The sequence below is a fragment of the Panthera onca genome, chromosome A1 (assembly GCF_046562875.1).
Source record: "Panthera onca isolate mPanOnc1 chromosome A1, mPanOnc1 haplotype 2, whole genome shotgun sequence".
Taxonomy (NCBI): Eukaryota; Metazoa; Chordata; class Mammalia; order Carnivora; family Felidae; genus Panthera; species Panthera onca.
Genome location: NC_138339.1, coordinates 238,272,923 through 238,290,570, shown reverse-complemented (window position 1 = coordinate 238,290,570; position 17,648 = coordinate 238,272,923). Strand labels below are relative to the sequence as shown.

General features: G+C 42.2%; 1 protein-coding gene across 1 annotated transcript in view; it reads right to left on the bottom strand.

Moving 5' to 3' along the window:
• Nucleotides 1–17,648, bottom strand: part of MICU2 (mitochondrial calcium uptake 2) — a 141,409-nt gene that overhangs the window by 57,839 nt on the left and 65,922 nt on the right. Inside the window, exons 5-6 of the mRNA XM_060637551.2 lie at nucleotides 5,991–6,038; nucleotides 4,266–4,348 (exon numbers count right to left, since the gene is read on the bottom strand). Coding sequence (XP_060493534.1) covers nucleotides 4,266–4,348; nucleotides 5,991–6,038 — 131 coding nt within the window. The remainder of the gene's footprint in view (nucleotides 1–4,265; nucleotides 4,349–5,990; nucleotides 6,039–17,648) is intronic.

The following is a 17,648-nucleotide window of genomic DNA, read 5'->3' as shown; positions in this document are numbered from 1 at the left end:
TACATTCCTTTCTCTTTTCTTCAAAATCCACTGTGTATTTTACATTTACAGAACAATCAATTCAGATTTACATTTCATTGGAAATACTTGATCTGCGTTCAGATTTCATAAGATTTACAATGTAAAAGGGGTTCCCTATACCCAGGTAGCTTCAAACATATGTAAACATTTCTGAATACCTAAAGGGAATATCAGGGTTTAAATGTAAATTTTACATTAATTAAAATTTAAAAACTTAAGTTTTTTTTTGGCCACAAGCCAAATTTCAAGGGCCCAAAAGCTACATATGGCTACTGGCTACTTTACTGGAGAGCACAAGTAATAGAGTCTATATTTTCTACCTAATTTTAACAAGCTTTGTTGCCTGTCTTCCCAGTACACTGGAGATTGGAAGAAAAACTAGATGACTAGAACCGACATAAAGATCTCACTGATACCAGTGATAGGAAACTAGCGATACCTTTTTTAATTAAAAAAAGTTTTTTTTTATTATTTATTTTTGAGAGAGAGAGAGAGAGAGAGAGAGAGAGAGACCGAGCACCAGCAGGGGAGGGGCAGAGAGAGAAGGAGACCTCCATGAGTCTTATCTTTTTCCAGTTGTACTGAGATATAATCGACATACCTCACTGTGTACAATGATTTGACTTAGAGAAGTTCTGAAATGATTACTGCAGTAAGGTAACATCCATCATCTCATACACATGCAAAAAAAAAAACAAAGGCAAAAGAAAAATCTTTTCTCCTTGTTACAGTAGCTCCTAGGATTCACTCTCTCAACCACTTTCCTATGTAAACACTATGCTTGTCGTGATGCACGTTACACCCCCAGCACTTACTCATCTTCTAGCTCCAAGTTTGTACCTTTTGACCACCTTCCTTCAACTCCCAACCTCGCCTCTGGTAACCACAAATCTGATCTCTTTCTAGGAGTTTGATTTTTTGTTGGATTCTACATAGAAGATCATACATTTTGTCTTTCCGTGACACACACCTATTTTTAAGACAGGTCCTCATAAAGAAGCCTCTTACCTCCCATTATTTCAGTTGTTCCTGAAAGTTTTGAAACTTTTCTGTGTGTTTTGTAAAGTACACCTAACCACACAACAATCCAAAGGTATCTGTTTTAGTGTGAGGGTGTATTTTCTGTGTGTTTTAGCACACCTTCAAGAACTATATACCAACATACTGGTCTGAAATATTGAGGGTATTGAGGGTAGTTATGCTGAGTCCATTCCTTTCTAGATATTCCAGAATTTAATTCCTATAGTTGTATACTGGGTTCTGTTTCCTCAAATAAAATGTAGCAAAAAAAACCCCAAACAAACAAAAAACCAAAAACTTGACCAATGCAGGTTGATCAAGGCTCCCTACTGCAGATCTCCGGGACAGATATTCCCAGTGAGCTCCTGGCCAGTCTCAAGCTTGCTTGCGTATTCCTGCTCTCAGCGGTTGAGCTCAATATCCGCTCTAATTTTTGTGTGTTTCCAAACCAATTACGCTCATTGCACTTGTTACTGTAATGATTTAATTCAATATTACTGTGAAGTAATGTGGTTTTCTGGAAACACCAGAAAGCTGAAGGTAGAAGTTAACTACTTGGGGACACTAGGACATTGGTCTCCTTTTTTTGCCTTAGGTGAGAACGTAGCTTCAAAGACAACTGAATTTGGTGAAAGAAACCAGAAGAGGCTGAAATGGATGCACCAAGCACAGAAGACAGTTTATGTGAGTTTTCTTTTTGTTTTTGAAAGTGATATAAACTCCAAATATAAAAGCGTAACATTTAGTGCCTTATGTTTGGCAACAGCCTGAAATGAGTGGGCCACTGTCACGGGGAGCTGCCAGGCCCCCCAGAAAACGCCATGTCGAGGAAGCCGCGAGGGGATGGCCTGCATCGATTCGTGTCCTGGCGGCTAGCTGTTTCATTGCGTTCGTGGGCCTTGACTACATACACAAAGGGGTGTGCGTGAAGTCACTTGCAACAATGCAAATGCCTGTATCCATGAAAAAGGAGTCTGAAAAGGGTTGCTGCGATAAAAAAGTGAGAGGAATACTTCAGAGTTGTGTTATAAAGGGACACTACTAAAAAAAAGCTGCTCCTGATTAGCTGGGGTATGTCTGTAAAGAGTGGGGAAAATCGCCAGATCTTGAAGGATTCTACATTGAGTGCTTCCTGCCTGTCTTTACATTTTTTCTGCCCTTTAAAGAAAACAAAGTGGAAACTGCAGATGATAAATGATGAGACTGTGTAGCAAGAATCCAATCAGTGGCTCCACTCTAAAGAAACGGCCTTGGTTCCGAAATGGATACAAAAAGAAATAAGTAAAAATGTTAAAAAAAAAAAAAAAAAAGGATGTGTATTTACTTAAGTTAATTAAAAAGTCTGTTACGTAAGTATCTTTATCTTTAAAAATGATTCCCCACTTGGACAGACTTTTTAAGGCAGTGGAACAATTACCGATGGCGGCCACACGGGGTAAGATGGACTGTGCTCCACTTTCAAACACTGACAATTTCATCTGTTTACTCACACAGACGTTCATGTCACTTACCTTAGTCTCCCCCATATGCTAACATTCATGCACTTTATATCCTCTTCCAGATTTCCACATATGTTAAATACTCACGAGCCTATTTTTTGTTTTATATTTATTCTCTGATTAGAACTTTTGCCATGTCCTTTGCTTCTGGTCTTTGACACAGTTTCTTATACGTAGAACCAACTATCTCAGTAACTAAACTTGCAAAGCCTGTGGTACGGAACCCTGTCAAAGGGGTTACTGATGTACAGTTTGTATGATAACAAAACACACACAGCTCGATGGGCTTTGACGCGTTTATATGCCCATGTCACTGCCATCCTCACCAAGATCTAAAGTGGTTCTAGCACTTCAGGAGGCTCCCTCACGGGAGCTGCAGTCAACTGCTCACTCCCTCTCAGCCCCAGGCTGCCAATGATCCGCTTTCTGTTAGTGCAGACACGCTCCTTTTCTAGTTTCGTATCCAAGGGATCACCCGCTCTGTATACTGTCTGTTTCACCTTGATTCATCCATGTTGTTGTATTTATCAGCGACTTCTCCTTCGTATCGCTGAGTACTATTTCATCGTATGGATACAATTTGTTTATCTAGTCACCTGACGAACACTTAGGTTCTGTTTCCAGTTTGGGGCTATTATGAACAAAGCTGTTATGAACGTTCACATACAGGTCTTCGGGTGAACATGTTTTCTTCCTTTGACTAAACACATGGGAGTAGAATTGCCGAGTATAGTTAAGAAACTGCCAATTTTGTTTTCCAAAATGTGTGTTTCTTTTACATTCCTACATGTAAAAGAGTCCATTTGCTTCAGGTCTTAAAGCCTTTTTTTAAAAAAAGTCATAGTCACTCATGTATGTATGCATTACCAATCATAGTTCAAAGAAGTCAGTATGTACAAAGCACTGTGTTATCTATTTATTATGTCGTGTCTTTTTCTCCACAAAACACTCTAATAGATTAAAAACATTTAATTCGGGGCGCCTGGGTGGCTCAGTAGGTAAAGCTTCCGACTTCGGCTCAGGTCACGATCTCACGGTTCGTGGGTTCGAGCCCCGTGTCGGGCTCTGTGCTGACAGCTCAGAGCCTGGAGCCTGCTTCTGACTCTGTGTCTCCCCCTCTCTCTGCCCCTCCCATGTTCACACTCTGTCTCTCTCCTTCTCTCAATAATAAATAAACGTTAAAAAAGTTTAAAAAAATAACAACATTTAACTCTGTCACATACTCAACAGTTTATGCACAGTGAGGTATTTTTTAATACTACCATCAACATTCTTGGAATGAAGTAAAATTTACTGGTCACATGTCCTAGAGTTGTCTTGGAAACATATTTTCACTTAAACGTATTTCCAGCTTTTCAAATATTAGCCTTAGCAAATTCCTGGAAAACCTGCACCCATTTATACCTATTGTAGCTTTTTCATTTTTCTATCATTTCTATTATCGTTATATACATTATATATATTATCGTTATCATTATCATAAAACAAAACCCTAAAAAACGTAGATGCTTAAGTCCATTTCTCCCACAGGCATCTTATACTCTGTTCCTCAACAGTTTCCCTCAAGGCTGCACTACGGAAAGTTTAACACTTCCAAATGTACAAATGATTTCTTGACATGTCGTATGTAAGCAGTGGATATAATTTCTATTTTTATGGAAATGTAAAATCACACAAACACCCAAGTGTCTTATGATAAGCCAAAAATAAGTAGAATCTACTTACCTTAAAAAATTCCTTTTTCTCAACCATCTCATTACCATCTGCATCCAGCATTTTAAAAGCAACATGAAACCCAGTATGGGGTTCTGTAATTAAGTGAAAAGCGAACAGTTATTTGAATGTTGGTGAAATGCAAATTATATTTGCTGATCTGTAGGTCTTCGAATTCGAAAAAAAAAAAGCTTCCAGAAACTATTATGCAAGTGCCTCAACAGAGAAAAAACGATCTCTTCTTACAACAATTTTCAGAGGCTGATCTATTTCCGAAGACGTGTTGTTCTGCCGCTAAATGCTCTGCTTCTCAAGGCAAAATCCATTTGAGAACTTAATTTATTTCTTTAACCCTACCAGGGGTTTCCTCTATTCTCATGACAGCTCGGCTATTTTCGTACAGATTATTACTCTTGATTTCCTTTCCTCGGAGTAGGGTTTTTGTTTTTTAGGTTTATTTATTTATTTTGAGAGCGAGAGGGCGAGAGCGAGTGAGCAGGGGAGGGGCAGAGACAGAGTGACAGAAAGAATCCCAAGCAGGCTCCATGCTCCGTGTGGAGCCCGACAGGAGGCTCGATCTCATGACTGCCAGACCTCGACCGGAGCCAATATCAAGAGTCAGACGCTTAACCAACCGGCGCCCCTCTCAGAGCAGGGTTTTTAAAAAGCTTTTTATTTGGAGGGGCGCCTGGGTGGCTCAGCTGGCTAAGTCTCTGACTTCAGCTCAAGTGATGATCTCACTGTTGGTGGGTTCGAGCCCCCCCGTCGGGCTCTGTGCTGACAGCTCAGGGCCTGGAACTGGCTTCGGATTCTGTGTCTGCCTCTCTCTCTGCCCCTCCCCTGCTTGCTCTCTCTCTCTCAAAAATAAATAAATATGAAAAAAACCAAACTTTATTTTTAAATAATTTTAGCCCTAAGAAATGTTGTAAAGACAGCATAGTGAGTTCTCATACTCTTCACCCAGCTTCCTCTATTTTTAACATCTTATATAACCACAGTATCGTTGTCAAAACTAAGAAATTAACACTGGTAGTAGTATTTTCAACCGAACTACAGACTTTATTTGGATTTCATGTTTTTCCATCAATGTTATTTTTCTATTTTAGGATCAATATAAGAAGTCACGTTGGGGGCACTTGGGTGGCTCAGTTGGTTAAGCGTCTGACTTCGGCTCAGGTCATGATCTCACGGCTCCTGAGTTTGAGCTCATGAGTCCAGCTCTGTGCTGATAGCTAGGAGCTTGGAGCCTGCTTCAGATTCTGTTTCTTCCTCTCTCTCTCTCTCTGCCCCTCCCCTGTTCTCTCTCTCTCTCTCTCTCAAAAATAAATAAACATTAAAAAAAAATGGAAAGAAATCATGTTGCATTTAGTTGTTATGTCTCCTTACTCTGCTCCAAGTTGTGAAAGTTTCTCGCTCATTCCTTGATTTTCATGACCAGTCTAAAGAGTACTGATCGGGAAGTTTGAAGAGTATCTAACGAGGGGTTTTAAATATGCGAAGGTTAAGTCTCATTCTTCTGTTCAACAAGTCTTTTAAGGAGACAAAGTTATGGGGAGCCATAGTACAAGGGAGGTAGAAGGGATAATCTAATCCAACGGTATCATTTCGTTGACACAGAAACTAAGATAGCAGTGATATTTTTCACGATAAAAGACATAAATGCCAAACTTCCAAAACACTGTTTGGCAAGAACAGAGAATTGCACATGATCACAGAGACCAACTGTGGGATACTTACTAGTGAGGATGGTAAGCAAGAAAAGATACTCGGTATAGGATATCAGTCCTGAAAGGGAGAAAATAAAAACATCAGGAAATAAGCTTTACATGGTTTACAAGTAATCACATAGAGGTACTATATGGAAACTTCACTGAATTAAACACACACACATTTTTACTTTAATTTACCCCTCTTTGATACAGTGGAAAACTTCTACAATAGAGTTAAGTACAGTACTGATACTTAAAAAAAGAGACTGTGTTTTTTCATCAGGTTACTATTACCAGTAAGAGGAGGGATGGATGTTGGCTAGCAAACAATAGGCATCCACTACAGGTTTGATTTGCACGGCACTTTATGCGACTCTCACTCAAATTTCACCGTTCACAACATCTCAAGTGAAGCAAATCTGAAAATTCAGTAGAGTAACGGAGATCTTGATATACCAAAGGCCAAACTATATTATTTAAAATAAGAAAATTAAGTCTTTGCAGCAGTAACTTGATTTTCCTTCGGGAAACCATTCCTTCTCCATTCTCAACAGGCAGGCCAGGCGTAGGACTACCCATTCTCACCCCTCAAGGTGGATGCTGACTGACTCAGCCAATCACTGTCCTCTCCCAGAATCGGCACAGACATGGGCAAGAAGCTGAGCCAAGCTAAGGAGCAGGCTGCACATGTCTGGCTGCAGGGACCTGCGACGGGCCTTGACCTAGGCTGGGTCATTCAGAGTGGCATTTCTGATGAGAATGCTGAACCTTCACTTCATTGTTTTCCCTCCGCCAGCCCTCCTGGGCTTTGATGATGTGAGAATGTTTCACTTAGGAATGTGAGGCAATGGAAAGAGGGCCTGGAACTGCCAGACAGCCGGTGTTTAGGGCCTGAGAATGCAGCCAATCCTAATTGGCAGGTATGAAAGATGGATACTGGTGATGTCTGAGCCCTGGATTAAGTTGAACTTGAAGCTAGCTCTGTGTCTGGCCACTAGCTCCACGTCTGTCCTTTCTTGCTCAAATAGATAGTGTCTGGTTTTATGTGCCTGCAATGAAAACAATAGCAATAAATACAGAAAATGTATCTTGTAAATCATGGCCTCCTGATAAGCCAAAAAAATTTTCCTTCCGGATCATAAATTTGATATAATAGTGAAATACACAATTAAAAAAAAACTTTATCATGGAAAACTTCAATCACGCACAAAAGTAGAGAGAGTATAATGAATAAGTGTATTATACGTATATCAGCTTCGGTAATTATCAACTCATGACAGATCTTGGTTTACCTATACCTCTTTCCATTCCTTTCTCCCACTTCCCACTGGATTATTTTGAAACAAATCTCATATATTATTTCATAGTAGAAAATCCAAGCTGTATCTCTAAAAACACGGCTCCCTCCCTCCAAATAATTACCAATAATCCCTCAATATCATCAGATTCATACCACTTTTACAAACGTCCCTGTATCAGAAAAACAATTTTTCAAGTGTTCTCACATCAGGATTCGAGAAAGGTCCTTGCATTGTACTTGGTCAACAGGACTCAGGCCACTTTTTTTGTTGTTGTTGTTGTGGCAAAACACCCATAACAGAATTTGCCATTTTAGCCATTTTTAAATGTACAGGGTAGTGGCATTAAGTACATTCACACTGTTTTGCAATGATTACCAAAACTTTTTTTAGCACCACACACTGAAACCCCACACCCATGGAACACTAACTCCATGCGTTCTGCCTCCGGCCCCTATAATCTCTACCCTATTTGCTGTCTCTATGAATTTGCCTACTCTAGGGACCTCATACAAATGGAATCATACGATATTTGTCCTTTTGTGCCTGGCTCACTTCACTTAGCATCATGTCTTCAAGGTTCATCCACATGGCAGCACGTGTCAGAATTCCATTCCTGTTTAAGGTCGAATAATACTCCACTACATGCATAGGCCACATTTTGTGTACCCATCCGTTGATGGACATCTGGGTTGTTTCCACTCTTTGGCTATTGTGATTAATGCTGCTACAAACATTGGTGTACAAATATCTGTTTGAATCTCTGCTTTTTATTCTTTTGGGTACGTACCCAGAGGGGAATTGTTGGATCATATGGTCATTCTCTGTGTTTAATTTGAGGAACACCCATGCTTTTTTCAAAAGTGGTGGCACCATTTTCCATTCCCACCAACAGTGCAGAGAGGTTATCATTTCTCCACATCCTTGCCAACACTTGTTAATTTTTTTTCTTGATAATAATGGTATTTATTATGTGCTGTCTCATTATGGTTTTGATGTGCATTTCCCTAATGGTTGGTGATGTGGAGCATCTTTTCATGTGGGAATGAAATCATGAAGTCAATCATGTATCTTCTTCAAAGAAATGTCTATTCCAGTCTTTCCCTTTCAATTGGGTTGTTTGGTTTTTTTGTTGTCGTTGAGTTACAGGGGTTCTTTAAATATACTGGATTTTAACCCCTATATATGATTTGCAAATATTTTCTCCCATTCTGTGGGTTGTCTTTTCACTCTCTTCTCTGTGTACTTTGATTCACAAAAGTTTAACATTTTTCTTTTGTTCCCTGTGCTGTTAATCTCTTTTAAAAAATCTATAGATTCTCCCGTGTCTTTCCCCCCTCTCTTTCAACTTAGTTGTTAAAGATGCCTGGCCGTCAGTCCTATAAAGTTTCTTATCGTCTAGAATTTTGCTGACTGTATCTTCTTGGTGTCATTTCAAATGTTCCTCTAACTTCTGTATTTTCTACACACTAGTCTTTGGATCTAGAAGTGTGCTGAGATTCAAGTTGGATTTTTGGCAAGAATTCGTAATAGATGGTACTGTATACTTCCACCAAGGAGGCCGGAATAAAAATGTTTATAAAAATGCTATATACTACTAAGAGACCGTGATAGTAAAAGTTACCGACTTTGGAAGTATGTGAAATCATTTGCAGAGATGTCAGAGGTGATCAGAGATGTCACAGAGGAAGTAATTCTAAAAATGGTCTTCAAATGATGGAAGAAAAGTTAATTAAGTGGGGTGGGATGACAGATAAGGCTGAATATGAAAACTAAATATGAAAATTAAAAAGTTACTGATGGTCTGAAATAACATCCATGTGGAAGAAGCAATGGGAGCTAAGGCCCATGGTAGCCTAGACACAGGAATGAACTCCCGCAGAGGCTGACGGCAGTGATCCTGACGGCTCCCAATCAGGTGGCGCACAGACTTGGGGCCCAAGTTCAGAGCAAGGCAGCTAAGGACTTTCTATCCAGGTAATTCAATGGTTTAGCTACAAGCAACTTCAGGCATATATTTTAAATTTAAATGATAATATTAAAATAATATTTTTAATGACTCATATTTTTGTGCATTACCAACTTTTTGGTTGTTTTTATTTTGGAGCCAGTGTACTTCTTTTTAACAAAAAAGCCCACCGTGAGTTTTCAGATAGTTTTCCTTAAAAACGTTCAGTGTTTATATGGAGAGAGAAAGAAATGTGTTTTGTCAAATCTCGTACCCGAGAGAAGTGCTCTGGTGTGAGTTGAAGGATCAAAGTATTTCATCCCTTGGCAGCCTCAGTAAAGTGGACACTGGCTTTTTTTCCCCTCCAATTTTCAAAGGACTATGGTAATGTGAAAAAATGGCCAAAATGCTAGACTGACGTGGGCTCAGTGCCAAGAGGAGGCCTCACTCTTCTCTTCTTTCCACACAGGTACACGTCCTCTAAATGGGGACTTTGTGAGAAAGAAAATTCCGGTGTCTTTCTTTGACATGCTGACTTGAATAAAAAGCTTGAATAAACAGAGTTGAGACAGTATAAAACAGCACCTACACTCTCAAGTGCATGATAAACAATATAGTTCTACAATTAAAATTAAAAAAAAAAATAATTCTACAATAGCATTCTCAATATCTGCCCTCTGAAAACACTTGTAAAGGAAACTGACACTTTGGAATACAGGAAAAACAATACATATCTCTTACATTTAACTGTAAAGTAAATGGCAATGTTTTAAAAGTACATGTCAAATAGGAAAGTATTTTAAATAATTATATTTAAAAATTTGTTAATGAATCCTTAAGGAAGGGCCACAAGAAGAGAGGATTAAATTCTGTTAATGACTATGCTTCTCTAAAAATATTTTAAATTTGGAACCATTCTAAAAAATGACTTGCTACTGAATGCAATTTTGAGAACTGTTTCCCAAAGCGAGATTAATACATCTATCATAAGAACATGTTTATATATCTTACAATGTATTTAATTTATATTCAGTACATCTTTAAGGACTGTATTATATTGAGAATTCTGCTCAGTTTAAAATAAAAAAAATTTAATACTTATTTATTTAAATGTTTATTTACCCTTGAGAGAGAGAGACAGAGGGAGACCCAGAATCCGAAGCAGGCTCCAGGCTCCGAGCTGTCGGCACAGAGCCTGACGCGGGGCTTGAACCCACAAGCTGCGAGATCATGACCCGAGCCGAAGTCGGACGCTTATCCAACTGAGCCACCCAGGCGCCCCCAGAATTCTGCTCAGTTTACAAGAGCGCACACGAGCCGCACGCTGCGGGAATCCCTGAGGAGTAGCAGCCGTGGCTGTGCACTGCCCTTTGGCCTTGGGCCTCAACGAGGGCCACAAGGTGACTAAGGACGGGGGCAAGTTGAGGCACAGCCGCGGCCACGGGCGCCTCAGCAAGCACCCCAGGCTCGCGCAGGGCGTGATGTGAGAGGCGTGCGGCTTTGTCCATCGAGCGGTGTGCCATGGGGCTGCTCAAGGTCTCCGAGGACAAGTGCGCCCTCAAGTTCACCAAGAACAGGGTGGGGACACACGTCTGTGCCGAGAGGAAGACATGAGGGAAGCGGCAGCCAAGGACTGAACCTCTCCTCTCTGGGTGTAATAAAGCCTTTATGGAACTTGCAAAAAAAAGCACGATAACTTGTATTTTTCTTTATAGTAATGAATGGTGGATAAGTTATTTTCTTATTTCAAAGGTATACTATTTTTTGCTAGTTATCATATGGTGTAATTTTTGATACGTATTTTATGTGGTAAAATGGAATATTTAAAATTGTTCTCAACGTAGCTAAATTTTACATGCTTTTCAAGTGACTTCATTAATATCAATAAAGAAATAAAAAAAATCAACAACGCATATGTGAAAAAAGTGTACCTGTTGAATCTCTCCTCTATTATAATATTCGTATTAGTGTTTTTAAAATTTTTTTTACATTTATTTATTTTTGAGAAACAGTGAGACAAAGCGTGACGGGGAGGGCAGAGAGAGAGAGCGAGACACAGAATCCAAGGGAGGCTCCAGGCTCTGAGCTGTCGGCACAGAGCCGGACGCGGGGCTCGAACCCACTAACCGTGAGATTGTGACCTGAGCCGAAGTCGGACGCTCAACCGACAGAGCCACCCAGGTGCCCCGTATCAGTGTTTTTTCTTTAAGTTGAAAATGCACATTTCAATTCGTGTATTTCAGAGAAAAACAAAAAACTGCTGTTGAGACCCTCTCCAAGATTTTTTTCTTGGTCTGTTTCCTGTAACTTCTTCTCCAGCCGCAGAAGGGAGGAGGAAGTAGATAAATACCCAGCAGGCGACATCAGGAAGACGGTGTTTGACTCCATCTGCAGGGTGGGAGCGGCAACGAGAGAAAGGGTTCCAAGAGATTTGCTGGGTTTCGACGCGGTGGGTGAAAAGCAGTCCTACCAAACGACACTAGAAATAAAGGTGCGGGTTTAGGGCAAGATGATGAGTTGGGTCTGGAATACGGGAAGCTCCAGGGAACTGAGAGTCGCGCGAGCAGGCATCGGGCAGCAGGCTGAGATACCGACGTCTGGAGCTCAGGAGAGCGGCCTGGGCCGGAGACGGGGACACGGCCGGGGATCTGGGATCTGAGAGTCCCAGCGGCACACACGGATGCCAAACCAACGGGAGCAGGGGAACCGTAAGCGGACAGATCCTAGGGAGCACCGGTGTTGCGTGGCCAGGAGGAGGCAGAGAAACCGACGACAGAAAGAGAGGTACCAAGAGAACTGGGATCACGGAGTTTCAAAGAATCCAAGAGAACTCGTGGCACTTGGATTTGCCTAATAATAAAGAGATCTTTCCGGCCTTGACCTCAAGGCACGGTGGAGAAGCCTTACTTACGTTGTTCCCACCGTAACTGTGGAAGCAGAGACCGTTGCCTTCATCTTACAGAGGCAGTAGACACTAAAGAAACGTGCAAGCTCCCAGGGCACACAGGAGTGGTGAGGCTCCGGACCCCTTCCGTCCCCAGGGCCGGGCGCCCTCTTGCCAGCTCCAGAGTCGTGCAGCAGACGTGCTGCTGGAGGGACGGAGAACGCGAAGGGTCGGGCCTGACGTCGCGGTCAGAGTGGAACGCTGGCCGGCACAGGAAAGCCCACGCTAAGGGAGGCCAGCGTTTGGAGGAACGGGGAGCTCGCGGCTCTCACTCTGCCCTTTCGCAGGCAACCCTGCTGCGCATGTCCCTGTCGGCTGCTTACCCTTCTTGCCATCATTCAGTCATACTCTGAGTCCCGATCTCCCTACTGGTCCTTCATTAACGAAGGCTGTGCTTTCATATGCTCCGGGGTCAATGGCAGGAAGTTAGGTTTCATTCCCCTCCTGCGGCTGCGCAGTGCAGATTATTTATTCCTTCTTGCTGACTTTGAAATGAATGCCATCGATATTGTCTATCCTTGCAGTCACTTATTCCTCTGGTTCCTCCTAAGCTCTCTCACTCTCTGTCTCCTTTCCCCTATTTCTCACACTATTATCCTCGTGCACTTTACCTAAAGGAAAAAATATCAACCTTTCTGGTACGGACTTCCGTTTTGTTTTTCTAACAGTCCATCACGAAGGGCCTTCTCCCCAGCCATCTAGAAATACTGGCTTTTCATGCTTTTAGAAATCTTGGAAATGTACGATGCCCCTATTCTTTCTGGGAATATAAATAGTTCTCCAGCTATGTAAGGAACAGGGAGAGAGAACTACCCAACAGGAAAATGTGTGAGTAGGCTGATGAATTTATCTCCCTTGACAGTTATATATATATATATATATATATATATATATATATATATATATATATATATATATGTATTTGGGGAGAGAGAGAGTATATATTGGGGGGGAGAGAGACATACAGACATATAGGTGCCTGAAAGTAAAGAGAATAAAGAAGTTCCCGATCATCTCCCTCAGTGTCCTCTATATATCTGTAAAGATACACAGATTCACAGTCCTTCTCCTGGACACCAGAACCACAGTTTCTGGAAATGGCCACACTCTAAGAGAATCCTGACAGAATACTTCTCATGAGGATGCTTTTCCAATTCCTCATCTGCCAATATGCGAAAATGCTTCATGCATCTTGTGCTGCGAGCAGAGGCTGAATGAGGAGAACAGTGCTCTCAATTTCAAGAAGAGAATAAAACTTAAAAAAAAAAAAAAACCCTCCCCCCAAAAGAAGAAGAGAATAAAGAAAACCTACAGATTTTTTTTCTCCTGCCTGAAGAATTAAGACCGTAAGTAAACACAGTTTTGGAAACCGTAATAACTGTCTTCCCTTCAAACCTCACCGCTGCTTCCGGGCCTGCATTATAATCCGTGTTACGGAAGCACTGCCACCACTCGCGACCTTCTCTCTACCAAGAAAAGGGGTGTCTGCCTACTGCTCTTTGAAATCTCAACCCCCGCGTCACACTTCAGGTCTCAAAGACATTGCCCTTCATCTGCCCAACAGCCTCCTACTTCCTTCCGAGATCCTTAACATTTCGCCTTCAAACTCCATCCCCTCCCGTGAGATGGGCTTTCTCGCTGCTTGCTCAGGACTGAGAGGTCAGCCCCTTCATTCAGACTCCCCCCATCAGAAGGGCCTGTTTGATTTCCCCAGTTTAGGTGGCTCATGGCTGAATTTCACGGAAGGTTTCCTAGGAGGAAACCCCTAGGATGGTAAGAAAACAACACGACAAAGTACGGGGTCCTAGAAGCCCTGGGGCGAGAGCAGGTAACAGCATCGGTACTGCCGGGGTCCTGGGCGTCGAGAATGCAGAATAGCTTCCCCGGGTCTGGTAACAGGGAGGTCACTGATGGTCCCGACGAGAGTGGTGTCGCCGGAGGGTGGGTGCTGGCCCAAGTGGGCAGGAGGATGCCTGGCCTGGCAGGTGAGGAAGTGAGCACAACGCAGCCCAAAGGGCTTGGCTATGAAAAGGGCCGAGAAGTATGGAGAGAGCAGGAGGCAGATGTAGGGTCAGCGGAGGGAGGCTTTTCCTCAAAGATGGGAGATGTCCAGAGGTAGCTATGTAAGAAAGCACGACAGAGTGCGGGCCAGAGAATGGGGCAGGGGAGGGAGTGACAGCAGGGTGAGAAGTCTCGAGAAGGCAACAGAAGAGGCCCGGCACCAATACGGGAGGCAGGCGGCCCTTCCCGTCACAGGGAACGGTGCTCCTGTCACACGGTGACGGTGACGGGGAGAGGACGCGGCTGTCCTGTCGGCTGCCGGAGACAGAGGCGGTAGCTTTGGAGGCATGGCCCCTTTACTTTATGCAAAGGAACAAAAGGTTTAAAATTCACAAAATTCTTCCGTGCACAGGACAGGATATACTTCATTGTGAATTCTACTAGTTTTAATAATTACCTTCATGATTGTGAACACAGAATATGATATGAGGCATATGTTCTTATAATCTACAGTCAGGTAGTGCAACTTAAAAACCTGTTTTGTGCACAAGGCTGCCAAGATCAGGTTTCTTTACTTTAAGCGACTTCATTTCATAGGTAATGAACTCTGAAATGACCACACACCACATAAAATACGGTAATACAGTGAATAACTTCAACTTAGAGAAGATCTAGGTCAGGAAAAGGAAAACTATTCTATAAAATAGCTGTGAGTCATTAGACCGATAAAATGTTGGTTACCAGGGGGCAAACATTTCACCTAGGATATTTTAGAAATATTTTAAGTCAAAAAAGTGTCTAAATGAAAAAGAAAATAAAATTACTTGGTGATAATTTCATGCTTTTATTCGGGTGTTGATAAAGTCAATGTATTCTTTCTAAAATTTATGACAGTGTATTTTGCTGATAAGTGATACCAATTATAACTGGGAAAAAGATCCATATAAAGTGCCAAACAGTTTTAACTGGAAAATAGTTGTAAAAACATGTAGTCTTCACACTTTCAATTCACAGAAAGGCTAACTCAGGTTTGTAACAAAAATATTCCAGAGACTCATTCAAATAGGTCAGAATAATTTGTCATCAGCAATGTCAATGTTAACATTAATTACCATGAAATATAATTAGCATGGAATGCAATTTTGATTTCTTTTAATGTTTATTTATTTTTGAGACAGAGAGAGACAGAGCACGAGCAGGGGAGGGGCAGAGAGAGAAGGAGACACAGAATCCGAAGCGGACTCCAGGCTCTGAGCCTGACGCGGGGCTCGAACCCACGAACCGAGAGATCGTGACCTGAGCCGAAGTCAGATGCTTCACCGACTGAGCCACCCAGGCGCCCCTGGAATGCAATCTTAGAGGAGTATCTGTTACGTGCCAGAGAACATTTAGGCAACATGCTAGGCAAACGACCACACGGAGTCTTCCTCTTAGAGAAGTTGTGGTTTAATTACAGATATGAGAGACGGCACAGTGAAACAAAATGAAAACATTAGAAAGCACAAGACCTCCGGTGGTTCCAGAGATGACTTTAACAGAGGAGGATGGCCAATGGGCAGGAAGCCGACGGGCGAGGGAAGTCTGGCCAGAACAGCAGGCGGCATTTAAGGCACTCCCCAAAGTGGGGCAGGTTAATGGCAGGGAATGAGGCCTGTGGAGGTTACTTCTCTGCAGGAGTGAAGTGTGCTTCTGAGGCCCTTGAAAATGAGTCTCTCGTGTGAGTACTACAGATTAATCTTTTATCTCTCAAACACTTTTCTCTTAAGATAAATTTTTTTTTTTTTTTTTTTTTTTTTTTAATTTTTTTTTTCAACGGTTTTTATTTATTTTTGGGACAGAGAGAGACAGAGCATGAACGGGGGAGGGGCAGAGAGAGAGGGAGACACAGAATCGGAATCAGGCTCCAGGCTCTGAGCCATCAGCCCAGAGCCTGACGCGGGGCTCGAACTCACGGACCGCGAGATCGTGACCTGGCTGAAGTCGGACGCTTAACCGACTGCGCCACCCAGGCGCCCCAAGATAAATTTTTTAAAGTGTATTTATTTATTCTGAGAGAGAGAGGAGAGAGAGCACGCATGTGCACAGGGCAGAGAAACAGGGAGAGAGAGAGAATCCCAACGCTGGGATCGAACTCACAAACCTTGCGATAATGACCCGAGACAAAATCGAGAACTGGACACTTAACCGAATGAGCCACGCAGGCACCCCTCTCTTAAAGTAACTTAAATTTTCTGTCTTCAGTTTTTATTTTATGAATTCCCCTTAAGAATAACTTTTAATTCCTAAAATTACATATTTGTATTAATGCTTTATACGAATGCTGAATTAACCTCCTACTTAGACTAATATTCTGCCACAAGGTCAGAATTTTTCTGGAATTTGCCTTCCCCCTGCCCTGGCTTCCTTTCTTCAGGGGAAAATACAACCAGATAGAAAGTAACTAGTTTGGGGGCACCTGGGTGGCTCAGTCGGTTGAGCGTCCGACTTCGGCTCAGGTCATGATCTCACAGTTTGTGGATTCAAGCCCCGTGTCGGGCTCTGTGCCGACAGCTCAGAGCCTGGAGCCCGTTTCAGATTCTGTGTCTCCCTCTCCCTGTCTGTCCTTCCCCCGCTCATGCTCTGTCTCTGTTTCTCAAAAACAAATAAACATTAAAAAAAATTTAAAGTAAATGAGTTTATATCTACAGACATCACTCAAGTTTTCACACCTGGTAAATATGATATTTTTCTTCAAGTCTCAAAATGCATTCAGAAAGTATCTGTCATGAAAGGATACCTCAAAGCTGCAGCTTTGATCTAAATATCAGTATTTGGGATTTAAATATTATACCTAAAACCACTCTAAAGTGCCAGATTAACGACAATTTCCTAAAATCTTACATAGGGATGTTGTGGTGCCGACTGGAAGGAATCAGGTGAGGGCTGGGGTGGGGTGTTGTCACGTTTGGTACGAGGAGCACTCGTCAAATGTACGTAAAGTCTACGCGGTTCACCAGATGCCGACCCACTGACGTGCGAGCAGGATCGATGCTCGCTAATAATCAGCAGTTTGATTGCTGCTGCCTTCTTGCAGTTAGGGTGCCAATGTGCTCCCCTCTTTGTCACATTTTGTTTTCCTTCTTATGGAGCGTTACGTGATACACTTATGCTACGCTTACTTTAAAACTAACGCTGACATACAAAAACAAAGTGAAAACAAATGTTGATTTGGGAATGTCGTAAATCTCTCGAGCTAAATGGTCACAAGTCTTCTGCACTCAATAAAAGGGTCACGAACGACTGACTTGGAAATTACACGCGGAGCTTAATTCTCCAACTCCTTCCTCAGATAACAGGAGAGAACGTTATCTGTTATTCATTCATCGCCACCTTCAGGTGAACCCTTTTCCTACCTGTCACAGACTGGTCCTTACGTGAAAAGGACCACGCAGGTCCTCTGCCTACTTGTACGGGTGTATTTAAATATATTCCACCGACACTTACTGAAGTGAAATT